Source organism: Coffea arabica, chromosome 3e, assembly GCF_036785885.1.
Source record: "Coffea arabica cultivar ET-39 chromosome 3e, Coffea Arabica ET-39 HiFi, whole genome shotgun sequence".
In the NCBI taxonomy this organism is placed as follows: domain Eukaryota; kingdom Viridiplantae; phylum Streptophyta; class Magnoliopsida; order Gentianales; family Rubiaceae; genus Coffea; species Coffea arabica.
The window spans coordinates 14,141,782-14,157,928 of record NC_092315.1 but is presented as its reverse complement, the minus strand read 5'-3'; the positions used below and the strand labels follow the sequence as shown (position 1 = coordinate 14,157,928).

The following is a 16,147-nucleotide window of genomic DNA, read 5'->3' as shown; positions in this document are numbered from 1 at the left end:
CTGAATAAGTAACTTAAGTATCTAATGGAACTTTTCTTTAACTATGCTACAAGCAATATATACTTGACACCTAATCGTGAATAAAAGAGAAACCAAATGACAAAATATTTTCTGAGAAGTTTTAACTATGACGAAACTACAGGAAGCATTTCAAACAGTCCAAGACTGAAAAGTAAAAAGAAACACAAAAACCAAAGCACATTAGTAGTAGCCAAAACCTGAAGAGGCGTGTCTAGAGGAGCAACACATGGATGAGATGAACACTTTTACTTATCAAACTCCCAATAGGAATTTTTTTTCCTTAAAAGGCATTTTACAATTGGCCAAAACATTAAGAAACAAGCGTGCCTAAAGGAGCAGCACTACATGGACCAGACAACTCAAATCACTTTCAGCTGTCAAACCTCCAATTATAATTGCATTTCCCCAGAGACCAGATCCAAACTCTTTAACATTTTGGGCAGAAAGAAGGCTAACAATTTAGCAATGAATTTGACATTCTAGGTACAATTTAAATTGTATTCTCACGCTCCAGAAATCAAAGTATGAGGTGCATCTTTCATGCTTAAAACAACTCTGAAAGGAATGCAAAAAAGAGAATTGGAGAACCACACAACTAAAATAACTGAAGTGCAGCCAGCCACAGTAGAGCTAACAGTTGCTCTCCTCAAAGAAAATGTTAATAACTGTCCTAAAAATTTTGAATAGGTTCAGGCAGGGCAAAAGAGGGATTTCTGTATAAAAATCTCCAAAGCTAAGAGGGGCATTAGAGAGTTCCAGAACTTAGGTTTCAGGGGGTTCAAACACCTTCCACAAAACCATTCAGGTTGCCTCTACCCCTCTGCAGTACACAGCCTCAAACTTAGCTTGCAAGATGGAGAAAGAAAACTGCATTTTTTGGTGAAGAGCAAAAAACCATCAAAAGTCGGTCTCTAAATTGAGCTGCTATACCCAATATTTGATAATGCCAAAAACAGTTAAAATTTTATTGAAATGTGAGGGTATTCATTTCAAAGGAAGATAGATTCATAAAGGACTCCCCAATCATCTATTGCACCTTGTAAATTGCAGGCAAGGTGACTAATGTTGAGGCGCTTAAAACCATGTCTTCTTTAGCAATACCATGCTATTTCCAATAAACCCCCTTCCCTTTTCCCTCATTTTGATTGACAAATATGGCAGACAGTAATTGCTTGTTACTTATCCCAGAGGCTAACCATTCTTTGTGATAGATTACCATGAAAGGCTAAAAATTGTAAGATAAAATATCCAAATTGAACTTAATATTAACCGAAACTAATGCATTTAATAGTTGAATCAACACCTCATCAAAAAGCTTAAGGAAAACAACTTTATTCATCTAGATACTACTTAAGATAAAGAAGGATATGAAATACTAAAGTAGAAAGCCCAAAGCATTGATGATTAAGCAGAAATTGGTACTTACACTTCGTTTTTTATCAGACAGAGAAGTTCAAAACATGAAAATTGATGGTATAGGCTAATTTTGCGATACAAGCCTTTGTAAGAGACAAAGCACAAGCACATAACACCTCTCTCTCTCTCTCGCTCTACCCACCCAACCTCCCCCCTCTCTTTTCTTTTTTTTTTTTTTGGTTAAGTATATATTACTCATCCATTACAGCTGAATTTCAGATAAAACCTTTCTCCAATTTTGTATTCATTTCAGAAACAAGTACTTACATAAAACAATTTATAAAATACTCAGGACTAAAATACAAGTGTAAAGACAACATCAAGAAATAGGGAAAAAATGAAAAAGTTAAATATAATCAAGGACAGTCTAACCTGTATACAAGCTCCATAAGAAACACCACATATGCTACATAAAAGTTTCCAGCGGTCCTTCATGAACAAGCAACATGAAAGTATATATGAATCAGTACATAAGTAGAATAGATTGCAGATTATGAATTGCCTAAAAATAAGTGAGCATTTTGCCTGGTGTATAAGTTTTCTTTAGGAATGTCATTCAATTCATGGGAGTTACCTCTTGAAAATAGAAGAAAACTCAGAAATAAGCAGAAAATAGTTCTTCGACTAAACAACAGAAACACGTTAGAGTTAGCATACCTTGTTGATTCTACTCAGCCCATCAATGGGTTCCATTTTTGTGATGTCAGATAAGCAAGTTTCTGGAGGAAAAAGCAAACTCATAAACATGACCATTTAATTAAGTTGATGATGCAAAAAACAGAGTGACATCCATACACAGCAGAACACCTGGTATCCAGATGGCACAAGCCAGATGAGCCCACCGGCCATCTGTTGTAGGCTTCATGGCACCTCCTAAAAGAAAAGGTCAATAATGGTCATAATAGTGACCAAACATTCTTCTAATACTAAACATGCTAAAGCACTAACCAGTAATAAAATACAGAAAAAAAGCACCTGTAACAGGACATAGACAGCAAGGAGGAGGTTGTTCAGGAGCCCCTGGACGACACAAGTTGCATAACCAAAGAACACCATCCAGAGGCTCTAATTCTCCGTAGCACCTAGCATGAACCTGAAGAAGAAAAATTTGTGAAGCTAAAATCATTCAGGTGACTTGGGGAGTAGAAAGATACATAAAATCTTTTCAATAAAACCTAAGCAATAGCTAACATTGGATGTAACAAAGACAGGTAATGGAAAAACAAAGACCGATAAATACTTAACCAATGGGTCCAAAAATATTTGATATCTCAAGAAACATATACAGGCAATCAATCAGATAATAAGATTGTAAGTTTCCCCAGTTGGATCCTTCATCAATGTGGTTGTTGATGTGACAACACTGAATTTCATAGCACAGCGTGAGATTGACTTCTATCCTCTCTCTAATTAAAAAAAAAAAAATCATCTGTTAAGTAAGCTGCACCTCTTGAATGATTTAAGTTATTTTGTCCAGACAAATTCATACATGATCACCTCACTCATTGTTAAGGTAACAAACCAGCTGATAGATAAGGTAACTATAAGGTTGAAAGGTATGGTTGACAAGCTAAACAAGTTTAAAAGAGAAAGAAAGCCCTTTAACGTAGAAACAACTGTGTAGCTCAAGTTACAGGCTCTGGTTGCCACAACTATGGCACAGGGTTCAAACTTCATCCTTTTCACTCCCACCTTTCAAATGGTAAACAGAATGTAAAAGAAATAGACCATAAACATGGTCTTGATATTATACGCATGATTAGCAAATTATAACTGCAAATATGTGAAGCCCATAAAATGTAAATCTAACCTCAATTAAGTAATTTACAACTACAAAACTAGTCCAACAAAATTGAAATTCAGGATGCTGACGTAACTTTTAGAAGAAGTGCAGGAAATGCTTTACTTTTGCTATCAGTGCGAAAAACACTTGAAATAATACAACTCTATACTGTCCTTGGTATACTCCTAATATCTCTGCTGAAGTGTAACATAATCCCAGGTTGACGAATCACAGATAATGAATGTCCAGTAATAGTGGAGACTGAGGAGCTGCATGATGACTTACCATAATTCGGCATTTGTCACACTGCAAGAACAGATTGTTCTCATATTCCTGAAAATCAAAGGGGGTAGGGGAAAAAAAGAACTGTCAAGCCACTTGATGCAACCTCTCTAATCTGTAGTACACCACAAAAGTAAATGACAAGATCAATGAGAAAATCATAATCGAGAATGCTGTTGGCATGATCAAGAACATAAAATAAATTGAGAAAAAAAGCACAGCAATTTGTCAAAGAAATTTCCCTATTTCAGCAACAATGTCCATAGGCATCCCCACAGATGAAGCAGGAAAAGAATAATTTTGTGCATGCAAAAGAAAACTATAAAACTTGGCAACAGGTGTGAAAATTAATAGGAAGAATGTTAAAAGAAGAATCCAGATTTTCACCTCATCCATATGGCAGACATTGCACTTATCAAGGTCCTTCCACTTCACATCAACAGGTCTGTAACCAACAGGAAAGTCTTGATATCTTGCACGTGCGATCTTGGAGGCTTTTGAGGGCATCCTGGAAGACGAAGTTGATAGCTCCTGTCAATAGCACAATCAACAACTTAAGCTAGTTAAAGAAAGATATCAAGAAGTATAAAATAAGAGCAACATTGATTAAGCAAATTAAATAACAAGACGAATTATAGTTCATAGAAACTAAAAGCAAAGATATCCATGAAAGTTAAAGAAAAATAACTACATTAGAGAAGAAAAGTTAATAAAGTCAGCTTGAATGGATCTTTTACCCCCTAAAACTAACCCCTGAAAAGATTAAAGGGGTCTCAAGTTGCCTAGTTCAAAAAAAAACTATTCTCCTTTCTCCTTTCCCAGAGTAAGAAAGCGTCCTATTATCTAACCCATCATCCAGCCCCAAATCCTTTAAGAAAGAAATGCCTCATGAAGCAACAGTGCCTCAAAGGGAGTATCTCCTCCCTTGAGGTAGGATATAGCAAGGGAGAAGCAGGGCATTGGCAGTTGCAGTTCCTACCATCATTAAACACAGTTCGATTAATGTTGCAATAGGACTAACACAAGATTTAATGTAACAAATCAAACAAAAATTACTGGTTGTAAGTGATAACAAACAGGGAAACAATGGCAATGGAAGCTAAGAAAGGTAACATCAGAATGGAAACAAAAACAGAACTTAATCCCTTCAAGTAAATCAACCGGTTGAATATCCAGATCTGTATCAACGACTAACAGAATGGTATGAAGACTTTCAAGGACAGAGGGTTTTTTATTAATTCTCAATGTCAGCAGGGGCAGACATTGGGAAATTGGGATGGGGGGAAAGCAAGCAAGTATAATCACTTCTGAACTGAAATACTTTAGGTCCCATTGCAGTTAGCTTCAAAGGTATGGCATTTAACTTAGAAATTTTAAGAAAGAAAAATCTTCCTTAAATTGCATGCGACTCCTATCTAGTGTCGGAATATGATGTGTTGAAGCTACCATCAGATGTGCCAAATAATTGGTTTGTTTGGGTAGTAGATTATTTGTCAAAATTTATTTGCATCATCACCAACATATTTTTCAACCACCTTTTTATCTCACATACATCACATTAAAAAAATGCTACAATATTTTTTCAAAAAAAATCTCCCAAATAATCTACTATTCAAACACACTCAATATATAATAATGATGTAATCTTCTAATTTTAGCCTTCCATCTAATCTAGCATCCATAAAGCACGTAGCTAGGTAATCAATATTTCTACCCCAGCTTAAGACATTTGAAGTATTATTCTCTTTTCATTTATCAAAAATAATTTGATCACAGGGTAGGTTCTTGGCCATCAGACATGAATCGCCTAAACAAAAGCTTCAGTTTTTAAAACACTAAAGGACATCGAAAATTGATATTGTAATCCATCTTTGAGGTGGATCAATTACTTATTAGGCTGCATGGACCATGCCATCCAAATGTGCCTTATTTCTCTCCAATTGTGAAGTCATACCCATTTAACAGTCTTCCACTCACCATATTATTTTAATGTTCATCTCCATTTCCTTATCCTCATGCATGCAGAGAGAGAAGATGTGGGCCTGACCCGCAATTAATAAGACAAAATTTCCTTTAAAATTTTTGAAGAGAGCTAACACACTTCTACAGCATTAACAATCAGAATTTTGCCACAGTACTAAAAAGGCTATACCACAGCACTATTTGTAGAGATGTGACAAAATTTAGCATCCCTAAGAATAATAAACAATGACAACAACAATTGCTGCCTACAATTAGTGAAGTAATTCTTCTTATAGAATCTCCCAGAACAAGAAGTCAATTGACAGTGTCACAAAAATGCAACCAACTTAGAGCAAGTTATTAAGAGACTGTCAGATGAGGGAATTTCAACCAAATGTACAACTTTTTTAAGTGCCTAGCAATTGTCCCAAAGATTATATGTCCACCTTTATCTTGAAGAAAAAATGAAAGGGAAGGAACTTAAGCCTGTAGATCCCTATATACAATACTAACATCTGAAATAGCAACACACCCCGAAAGTTAAATTCGAAAACTTTACCAGCCTTCAAAAGCAGGTATTCGATTAGATGCACAACTCCATTTGGATTTCTTTAACCTATCTACAGTTTTAACTAGTACTACAAGCGGCAAAAGGATACAGACCAGGATACAAGTTCTTGCAGACACCTCTCAAGACCGTTCTACAGTCCACAGGAACAATCGCTCTGGTATCTGGCCCATTAATGCAATAGATTTGGAAAATGAAACAGCAGATGACGAGGACCTAGATGTGCTAGCTGAGATAAAAGATACTTGGAGAAAACAGCCCAAGCAGTAAAAGGTCTCAAATTAGTTCATTGTTTTATCCTAATCATATGCACATACATCCGATAAGTCAGCCAACTACAGCACTAGCTCAGCAACCAAGGAAACTAAGAATTTAAGTGGACCAACTAACAGCCAGTAAAACCAACAAAATAGTAATCACCCCTAATTTCATGAAGTAAACTTGAAAAGTTTTTGGTGGTTGCTATGCCCATAAAGTGCAACCACTAATAAAGAAATATTTATAACTTTCCAAAAGAACCAGATCATGACTAACTCAACCATTAAAAGATTGATAGACAAATTTGACCAGTATGTCAAGTATACTGGTTCTAAAATTATGGACTTGACAGCCGGAACAGCTCGCTTCACTATTCCCTAGAGACAATTAATGTAACAAATTGCACGTGTATTATTCCTAGCTTTTGCACTTTTTAATGAACCAACCTTCTCAAACCACTGTTCCATAAAGAGCATCAGAAGGTTGCTTGAGCTACTTAGACTACTGGTGAGATATATAGGTCATGGCTTGCCAGTCAAAAATAGGATTTTCTTTCTTCCCACCCCTTCAACATGTCACAACAAGCATATATTGTATAAACATATGGCAAAATCATCTGAATCACACTGTAAGAAAGTGATTGTAAATAATGCATGTCTATTCAAATGCAATAACTACAGCCAGTTAGGGACCGTCTCATAATGTTCCTGTGTTTCTGTTTGTGTTCTTTCATAAGAACAGAACAGAACACCTGTTCTTTTTGTTGTTTTAAGTAAAGATAGAACGCAAACATGTTTGGTTGGCAAAACTGTTTGGAGAAAAAAATGTTGGTTGGATATCCTTCTTATTTATTCCAATTTATCCAAACACTGACCACTTCCTTTTCCATATATTATATTCCAGTAAAATATATTAATTAAATATATAAATAATGATTAAGGCTGATACCTCCAAAAAGTTTACCTACGTCAATCAGTTTAATCAATCCAAAATTGCCTTCCCAAAAAACTACTAATAATAAACCAACCTTGAAAATATAATTAATCACCAACACCAGATCAGTAGAGCCACCTCAAAGGAATTTAGCTTGTTATCAAAAGGATTAAGCCCCAAAAAAATTGTTTTCTTAGTAAAATAATTTCTTTCTTTGTTGTTTGAATATGTTGATTAATTGTTGTTACTTTTTCTAAATAAAGGCAACAAATTACTATGCTCTTCTTTGAATCCACCAAATCAGAGTTAATATACGTTAAGATGAGCTCCAAGTTACTAACAAATTTATTTTATTAAATCAACCCCAAATTTAGCAAATTAGGTTCAAAATAACCAAGAGCTATATGATTAATAAAATTATCAAAAATCATACAGAAGTTACCCAAAATTCAACTATTACCGAAATTACTCCAATAAACCCAATTGCTAAAGGCCTGAAGCTTTCAAACTGTTATAAGCAGAGAGGAAGAGCACAACCAAAGAACCAAAGGAAATGGAGAGTAGGAGAACCAGGGGAGGAAGGAGGTGGCTGTGATGGAGGAGATCAAAGGTTGGGGTGAGATGATGATGGGCTGATAGCGAGATTGAGGGCTGGGGGAAATTGGCTACCTTGAAAGGAAAAGTTTGGTGGCTAGGGGTGGCAGATAAATTCTCAGCTAGATTGGCGGAGAATGACGAGACATCTTGGTGGGCTGGCAGGCTGAGGCGGCTGCCTTAACGAGGAGGAGAGAGAGGTTGGGGCTAGTAGGATGAGGAGATGGTGGGTACCGATAGAAGCTGGAAGCCATGCAAATCTAGGGGTAAAGAGATTCACATAAAAGAGAGGAGATTAAGAAAAGAAGGAACGGGGAAAATCGAATTTTGGTCTTGTTAAAAATCACTATTCATGTGTGATTGCCAATTTTCATGTTCTTTAAACAAGTACAAAACATCTTTTTAGGTGTTTTGGAACGGGCTCAATTTTATAGACATTATTCTTTTTTAAAAGCATAAACAATTTAGTCAAACAATTTTTTTTTTGTTCCAGTTCATTAAATACTACAACTTAAACAGGAAAACAAGAAACATAAATGTTACCAAACAGCCCCAAGAATTCATAGTTCCACAGTGAAAGTATATGAAGAATCATGAGCAAAGTCAAAAACATACCATCCAATTCCAATACAACAGAATTTGACAGAAATCAGCAAGTTCAACAAAAAATTTAATGCAAGTTTCACTGAATTTGACAATCAAGCAACTCAAGGATATGGAACATTTTCAGAAGCGAGAGAACATCGCTTCAATACGTAAGCATTAATCTTTCTCACCAAAGACGCAGATATTGGTTAACCAAATTACCCACGCACTTTTTTGTCTAATTGAAGGTTTTCATTCTATAATTTTGGCTTCATTCTTTTCCTCTTTTCTCAAGTCTACTGCAAATTTACCTAACTCCTGCCCTTGATTACATACCAAAAGCCTCAAAAAGCTATCAAACAAGTCGATCAACAACAAGACCAGTCTGGTGCTACATCATATGTTAAATAGAAAGGCGAGCTTAGTACTACTGAAATCATAGAGGAGAAAACTGAAGTTATTACCTGTATCAGTTTTGAAATTTCAGGATGGGAAAAACCAAACATGTCTGCACCAGATTCGCAAAACTTCTCAGATACACTTGGTTGTAAACCTTCTGACTGAATTTTCCTCATTCTTCTGTAAATTTTGTTCCAACAGGCAGATGGAGTGGTTCCACTAAACTGTAAAGGAAGAGTAGCATTAAAGAGAAATCGCATGGAATTGATGTGCCTATATGCAGCAATAGTTAAAGCAGAGAATAACTTCATTGGTTGAGCACATTCAATTTAAAAGATTCTTCAGAAACAGAAAAATTACAAGCTGGGATTTGTTGCTTAATCCTGATTTCAGACGTAAAATCTAATAACGCAGCCATTCAAAAAGGTAATAGGAAGGAGAAGACAAGGACAAGGAGAGACAGGATGTGAAAGCCAAGAGGCAAACCAAAAGGAATAACTGAATAAGCATACAAAAGCTCACATTAATCAAAGCTAGCAACTGTTTGTCGACTAACGAATGTCACACTATGACTTACCTGCTCTCCATTCTCCGATGTAACTCTGAAAAGTGGTCGATTCCTTAATCCATCATCTCTGAGTACTTCCATCTTATATGTTGTATGAACATTTGGCTCTGAAGTCATCAATACAAAAGGCAAAAACACATAAGATGCTACTAAGGGTGAAATTTCTCCACAAGAATACAGCTGAAATCAAGAAAAAGCCCATGTAGTTCCAATGGAATTATATTACAAAAACTTCAATGAAAGAGTCTAAAATAATCAACCTGTTATAGAAGGAAACCTCCTCAAAGCAGTATATCCTTCCGGCCAGATGTATCTCTCATCCTGAAAATTTTCCGAGTCTCTGACAACCTTTCCTGAATTAGATATATAGCATAGTATTAAACTGCAAACCTAGATTTAATATAGCCCTGACTAGAAGAATAACAATTTATTGAGTACATCTAGTTTAACAACATTCAATTTAGAAAGGTGGCATCTCTTCATCAATCCCCATAATCAAAATGCATTTTCATCATGTGAACCACTTATCTAGCTTGCAAGGCAGTTTGGACCCGCATGGAAAATTACCAAGAGTTATTATTTGCAGGTCCCCAACTTCAAACGGAAAGCTTTTGACTGCTTCAATTCTTCTCTGTATGTCTTCATCCGCCATGCCCTCCTTACCTGAATCATCACTGCCTTCATCCTCCCCACTTTCAACATTGTAAGCATTAGCCTCAAAGCCATTCCTCAGCCGTACCATTCTCTTTGGAAGCTTTTGTGCACTAAGATACCTGATGGAAAAGGTAACTACCAACATAAGTATCACATTCCAAATCTACAATTAATAAGTAGCTGTCTGTAAAGTTTATCAAATTCATACTGTTCACAGATAAATTTTGTTCCGCACCCAATCACCGGGAGCAATAATTCACAGATGCCATATACGAACCCACAAAAATATGGTTGTTCTCCCATAGGGAGTGAAGTAGACAAGCAAACAACAGCAGTAAATCATAAAAAGAGTTGCCAAAAAAGCACAGGGACACAAACCTTATTATTACTTCAATTCCACAGCACATTTTCCAAACAACAAATTAACACTAGCATCTCCTGGCCAAAATTCTTGTTCAGTCTTACCACAAAGATTAATAGTTAGGGTGTTAAAACTAAAAAACAGCAATATGCTCAAGGTACCTACTTAATAATGCCCCAGAGAGCATTACAAGAAAATTGTATCTTTACTTCAAAATGCTAAAGCTGTTTAACGAGAAAAGGAATTCGCAACGCAAGCAATTGCAATCCCAGGGCAATATGAAGTGTGATATTTGGGCCATATCCTGAAGAAATTAGGCCAGTAGCTATCCAAACACTTCGATTTGACTTTTAGTAAACCAACTCAGCAGTTTCCAGTTTCATTTTTTATCTTATAAATCTAGCAAATTTTATTATGTATGAACAAACAGAAAGAGCTTAATTAAGCCACAACACAACAAACTTATGCAAAAAGCAACTCAATGTGATAATGCTTGGATCAGTGAAACCAAAGGGGGGAAAAATAAACACCATTGTTCCTGGAGAGTCTATATTAGTGACATAGATATCACTTCAAGGAAGTTAAGGACAAAACTGTCCGAATAAAGACAAGTTGTGTAAAAAACTAGACTGTCCCATAAGAAAGTTTTCAGCATAAGGAAGAGGTTGTCCATCTGTCAGCACCATTCTTATCCTGATAGGGAAAAGGCAAAAATCATCACCTTTCAGTTCCATGCAACACCATTTTTTTTTCTTTAACTAAAGGTGCTTTCCCTATGTTTCCCAGCTCCTCTATCATGATAAAAAGTCTACCAAGACCAACAACATGCCTGGATGGAGAACCCTTCACCACTTTCGTATAGTTGCAGGGGTTTTCCACAAAAAGGAAATGAGGATAAGGAGACTCACATTTTAGCTTCCTCCAAGCTCCGTACAAAATTTGGTTTCTTGCACTTTAGGTGGAAAGAAGAAAGAAGCCCTCTAAGAAATGACATAACTTGTTTTCTCTTAACCCTGAGAAAAAGGGAATGCAACAATTTGAGAAGATGATGACGGTTAGACTACCCAAAAAAAAGTCAATTATCACACATCCTAATATCACACCTTGCAAAATCATGAGTGCCGAAAAACTGAACAAGTACTGATTTTTCTCCTGAATTTCTGTTCAGGCCCTTATGCTCACCAAAAAGAGAGCCGTCCAAAACTAACGCAGGCCACATGGCATGACCTGCAAGCAAGAAACAAATAAGTTTTAAAAGAGCTAAAAAGGAAACTGATTTCAACATCCTCCAGATTGAAATGATCATAGAATTTTTTGTTCCCATGGATGGCTATAGACAACAAAATCATATCATAGAACAGAAGATCCAGTAGGAACGAAAGCCTCAACGTCCAATAATCCATTTTTTTCCCTTTCAAATAACATCAGTAACGATATAGAACCGATTCCAATTTCATAAATCTTCAGCTTCCTCCTTAATTTAGTTCAGACGATAAAGGACAACCAAATATCATCAACTACAAAATCCTACTCTGTGTTCTAGTATACAACTAATATGTGCTTCAGACCTAATGCTGGAACAAGCCACTACAAGTACATTTTTAAGGCGATTAACTTAACAAGGATATAATTGCACAAAAAAGGATATAATCGCATAATAAGACAGTGATAATGGCTGATATGCTTGCTTCAGACAAACTTGATTTTCACAGTGTATCTTTTTCCAACATAGAAACAATGTACAAGTTTCCTTTCATTCATTCACATCGTTCTTGTTGACAATCTCATACACTTATGTCATGAGCTCCATCACAGAATACTAATGACAAAAGACAGATTAATGCTAAAAGAACCTACTGTGCAGATCAAATGAGTAACAGGGTAAAGTAAAATGTGATGTAAAACACGAGGACAGATACCAGTAAGCTTGGCCCAAATTATATCTGCTGGCTCCAGCTCTTCACAGTCATCCAAACTAGCAGCCAACACCACCATCTCATTGACATCAATTGCATCACCCTCTGGGCACTTATCACTGGCCCTCAACTTTAGACGTTGCATCTCCTCAGGAGAAATGTGAAATTTGATTCTTTCATTTGATAAAATCAATTTCTCTTCATCACCGTCCTCATACTCAACCTAAAATTTGACCGTTATGTCACTATATTATCTTCCATTTTAGACCGACGTTCAATACATAAATGTCACATGCGAAAGTGCAGTGTTTCCTTTTTTCTCTATTTTTTATATCTTTTCGTGGTACAAGCTTAAAGATATGCCTTTTACGACCTTAATGCCGTAAGAAAAAGAAAAGATCATAACAACAAGTGGACCGCACACGTGTTAGAATTCGCGTGTAAGAGGAGGAAAAGGAAATTACACTGTGCCGCCCCATCTCCAAGTCATATGCAACAACACGACCCTTGTACCAATCAGCATCCAAGGGCCAAAACACCTGTTCACATGGGATCCCATGTTATGTTGAGCCACATTACAACCCAAAAAGCACATACATTTCGCCGAGATGGTTCCCTTTTATTCCAATTACTTTAACAGCATAAAAGCAATGTGTGCAAACACATACGCACATACACAACAAGGCAGCTAGTTTTTATCCCAATTCCAGTTAATAATCACATGAAAAGGCATAGTTCGGTAGAAGTTCCAACCTTGCATAATAAACCAACAAATTTATATGGGTCTGTTCCATCAAAACTCAACCTGCATTCACAATATCAATTATAAAAGATCATAAAATAGCAAGGGATTCAACATAACCAATACAGGGAAAGTCAAAATTGGAAAAGTTACCAAACCCATCTCTTTGTTCGAAGAGCTCCAAAATCCCTAATCTCGTCCCCCATCTCACCCTTAGGCTTCCGCTTCCTAATTTTATTAGGACTAACCTGAACACTAGGATTCCTACTCCTATTACCACTATTAACATCATTACCATGTCTAGATTCTCTAAGTTGCAACCTATCTAAAGTACTTAATGCAATCGAATCCAACCCCAAATTTGCCAGCTCATACCCACCAACTTTCCTCCTTTTCCCCTTCTTTGGAATCAATTCACCATTCTCCACATCAATCCCCTCATTTTCTTCTCCCTTTTCCTTCGAATTTCCCAAATTTACACCCCTTGATCGCGAATTCTGCCACCCGTCTTCTCTTTCCTTTCGCTTGCCCTTATTTCGTCGCGTATAAACCTTAGTTATTGGCGGCTTCCCCTTTCCATCACCAGCCACATTAACCCTACTGTTATCACTACCATCACCACCCCTCACTCCTTCCATCGACGACAAAATCTGATGAGGTGGTTTAGCCGCAGGATCATGTCCGTTGAAATGACTCATTGATTTCCGCGGGGGTTTCACTTTCTTTGACCCCCCACTAGCTGAACTTACGCACGGAGAAGTGGCAGAGTACACATCGCACAATGGAACATACCGCAGCGGAGTATTCCCCCCATCCTCTTCTTCCTCGGCCCCGGCGATTTCAATTTCCGAGCCCTTTCTACCCTGCAGCGGCTCGTGATCGCCCAAATTCAATAATTCCACAGGCTCGTTTTCTGTCTCTAATTCTTTCCCTTCCTCTTTGCCTGCCTCGTTGTTATCGAACCTAATTAAGGCGGTGGACGGAAATGCCATAGAAATTGAAGAATTTATCAGAGAAAGAAAGGAAATTCCGGTGAAGATATCGGAATTCCTTTCGGGTTTTACGTTGTTCGTCGTCTGTTCGTCTATCGATGAATGGAATTTGGGGAATTTGGGGGAAATGAGGAGATTATTAGGGTTTTAAGAGAAATAAAGAGAAAAAGGATGAAATTTGGAGGGAGGGTTTTGGGGATTTCCCGCCCCGTGTAAGTAAAAGTTAGAGGATCTGATGTGGAGCGCCCGAGCAGTCAACACTTCACCTTGCAATAAAATTATGCATAAATATATAAATAAATAAAACAAATAGGAGTTGAATGCATCTCTCTGTTTTTCCAAGAGGTTTTAGACATACCATATCTGATATTTTGGCAAAATAAGAAATATTGAGGCAAGAAATTTCCTTTATGTAGTCGAATGGATGTAGTGATTTTAGCGACAACCTAAAAAAAGAAAAAGAAAAGAAAAAACTCTCTTCAAACAATTTTAGTTGGTAGAGACTTTAGCAAGAGACGATGATATCTTTGAAAAATTGCCCCAAGAGGAAAGTAAGGAAATAGGAATATTTGCTTGGAAATTAATTTAATGCAAGAAATGACATGATCCCTCTTTAGGTATGCAAAAAAGGAAAAAAAAAACTCCTTTAGGCAATTTTAGTTGGGATAGACTTTACCAGGTGACAATATGATGTCTTTGTTCGGCTCCTAAAGCCTATGTGTTCTTTGGGAACTTTTTATAAAATTTTATGTAATTTATTGTAAAATTTGAAAAAAAAAAAACTTTTGTGTAGTTTTAAAAAACCTCCCTTCCCACCTTTTTTTGTCATTCCCTTCCTTTCTCTCCACCCTCTCCTCTCCTCTCCCCTCCCCTTCCTTCTATTCTCCCTTCCCCCTGCCAACCCTCCTTACCCCTCCCCCTTCCCCTCTCTTGCTAGTCGAGCAACCAAATTTGACTCGATGTGGAAGTCATCAGTTCGAGCCTAACTATCCTTAAATTCAGTGTGAGTTTTTCTATTTTTCTTGAAATATCCAGATAATAGGGCAATTTCTAGATTTTTTATGATGATTTTTGAAAGATCTGCTTCTACGATGCTATGCGGCTTAGAATCAAGGAAGTTCTCAACAACAATGCTGGTCCCTTTTCACAATTGAAAGATACTTGAGCAAGATTTTAAAATGACATTTTCTTTTGACCCAAATTTCGAAATGACTAGTCTTGTTAGACCCTAAGAATAGAGCTACCAAAGTGGGACTTCTTAATTAAAAATTTCACTAAGAGTCAAACTTGTTGAGTTTATGCTTCGGACCTAATGACACAATACGTCCAATTATTTTTACCTCTTTTCTAAAATTCAGAATAGAAAGTTTTTTTTCAATAGATGAGATCGTACAACTATATGATTTGTCTAAAACAGGTGATAGTTTTGATTGGGTGATCAGTGAGAGAGAGAAGGGGGAGGAGTCGGTGAAGAGAGAGGGGGGATGGGGTGCCCGGAAAAAGGAGGAGGCGGGAGAGGAGAGAAGGAAGAGGAAGGGATAGAGGAGAAAGAGAAAGAGAGAAGGAAAGAGGGAATACAAGGAAAAAAAATGGGAGAAAAGGGGAAGATGTGCTAGTACCAGAGGTAGCACTGACGACAATAGGAGGAGTGAGGGGTGGTAGTGGCGGCAGGAAGGTAGTGGTAAATAAGAGAAATGGGTGTGTATTTTAAAACCTTTGTAGTGTTTTTAAGGGACCCCTATAGATAAAGTGGTAAAAAAAAGTTTGTCTATTAAAAATAAGCAAAAAACATGGCATCCAAGCAAACCCAAAAATCATATTATTAGATATAAGGTTATCAACCCCAATAGAAGTTAGCATTAAAGTCGTTATGGCTTTATTGGGTAAAGATTGAGAAAGTAATTCTTTAACTATTAAGGGCTTGTAGTGGTATTTTTATAGGGTGAACCTTTAAAAATGACTATTCCAAATGTTAATCCAACATAGACTATCAATTTTGAATGTTAAAACAACTTGCTTTATAGTTTTGCTGTTTTGTTTTTATACCCCATGCAATCTTGGATAGATAACAATTGGGAGATTAGGAGTAATGGTACAAATTTTATTGTAGACT

General features: G+C 36.7%; 1 protein-coding gene across 12 annotated transcripts in view; it reads right to left on the bottom strand.

The window, feature by feature from the left end:
* The window catches only part of LOC113736544 (histone H3-lysine(4) N-trimethyltransferase ATX1), a 34,467-nt gene extending 19,992 nt beyond the window's left edge, over positions 1-14,475 (bottom strand). For all 12 annotated transcript variants that reach the window (XR_003459748.2, XR_003459747.2, XR_011812661.1 and 9 more), the window contains exons 1-16: positions 13,196-14,475; positions 13,054-13,105; positions 12,765-12,839; positions 12,304-12,523; positions 11,488-11,611; positions 11,293-11,397; positions 9,937-10,142; positions 9,630-9,722; positions 9,379-9,476; positions 8,867-9,025; positions 3,890-4,033; positions 3,506-3,553; positions 2,413-2,530; positions 2,245-2,310; positions 2,095-2,156; positions 1,810-1,866 (exon numbers count right to left, since the gene is read on the bottom strand). Coding sequence is in view for 5 of the 12 variants with exons in the window: in XM_072044689.1 (XP_071900790.1) it covers positions 1,810-1,866; positions 2,095-2,156; positions 2,245-2,310; positions 2,413-2,530; positions 3,506-3,553; positions 3,890-4,033; positions 8,867-9,025; positions 9,379-9,476; positions 9,630-9,722; positions 9,937-10,142; positions 11,293-11,397; positions 11,488-11,611; positions 12,304-12,523; positions 12,765-12,839; positions 13,054-13,105; positions 13,196-14,034 (2,466 nt within the window). In the remaining 7 variants the exon portion in view is untranslated. The remainder of the gene's footprint in view (positions 1-1,809; positions 1,867-2,094; positions 2,157-2,244; positions 2,311-2,412; positions 2,531-3,505; positions 3,554-3,889; positions 4,034-8,866; positions 9,026-9,378; positions 9,477-9,629; positions 9,723-9,936; positions 10,143-11,292; positions 11,398-11,487; positions 11,612-12,303; positions 12,524-12,764; positions 12,840-13,053; positions 13,106-13,195) is intronic.
* Positions 14,476-16,147: the final 1,672 nt, after the last annotated feature.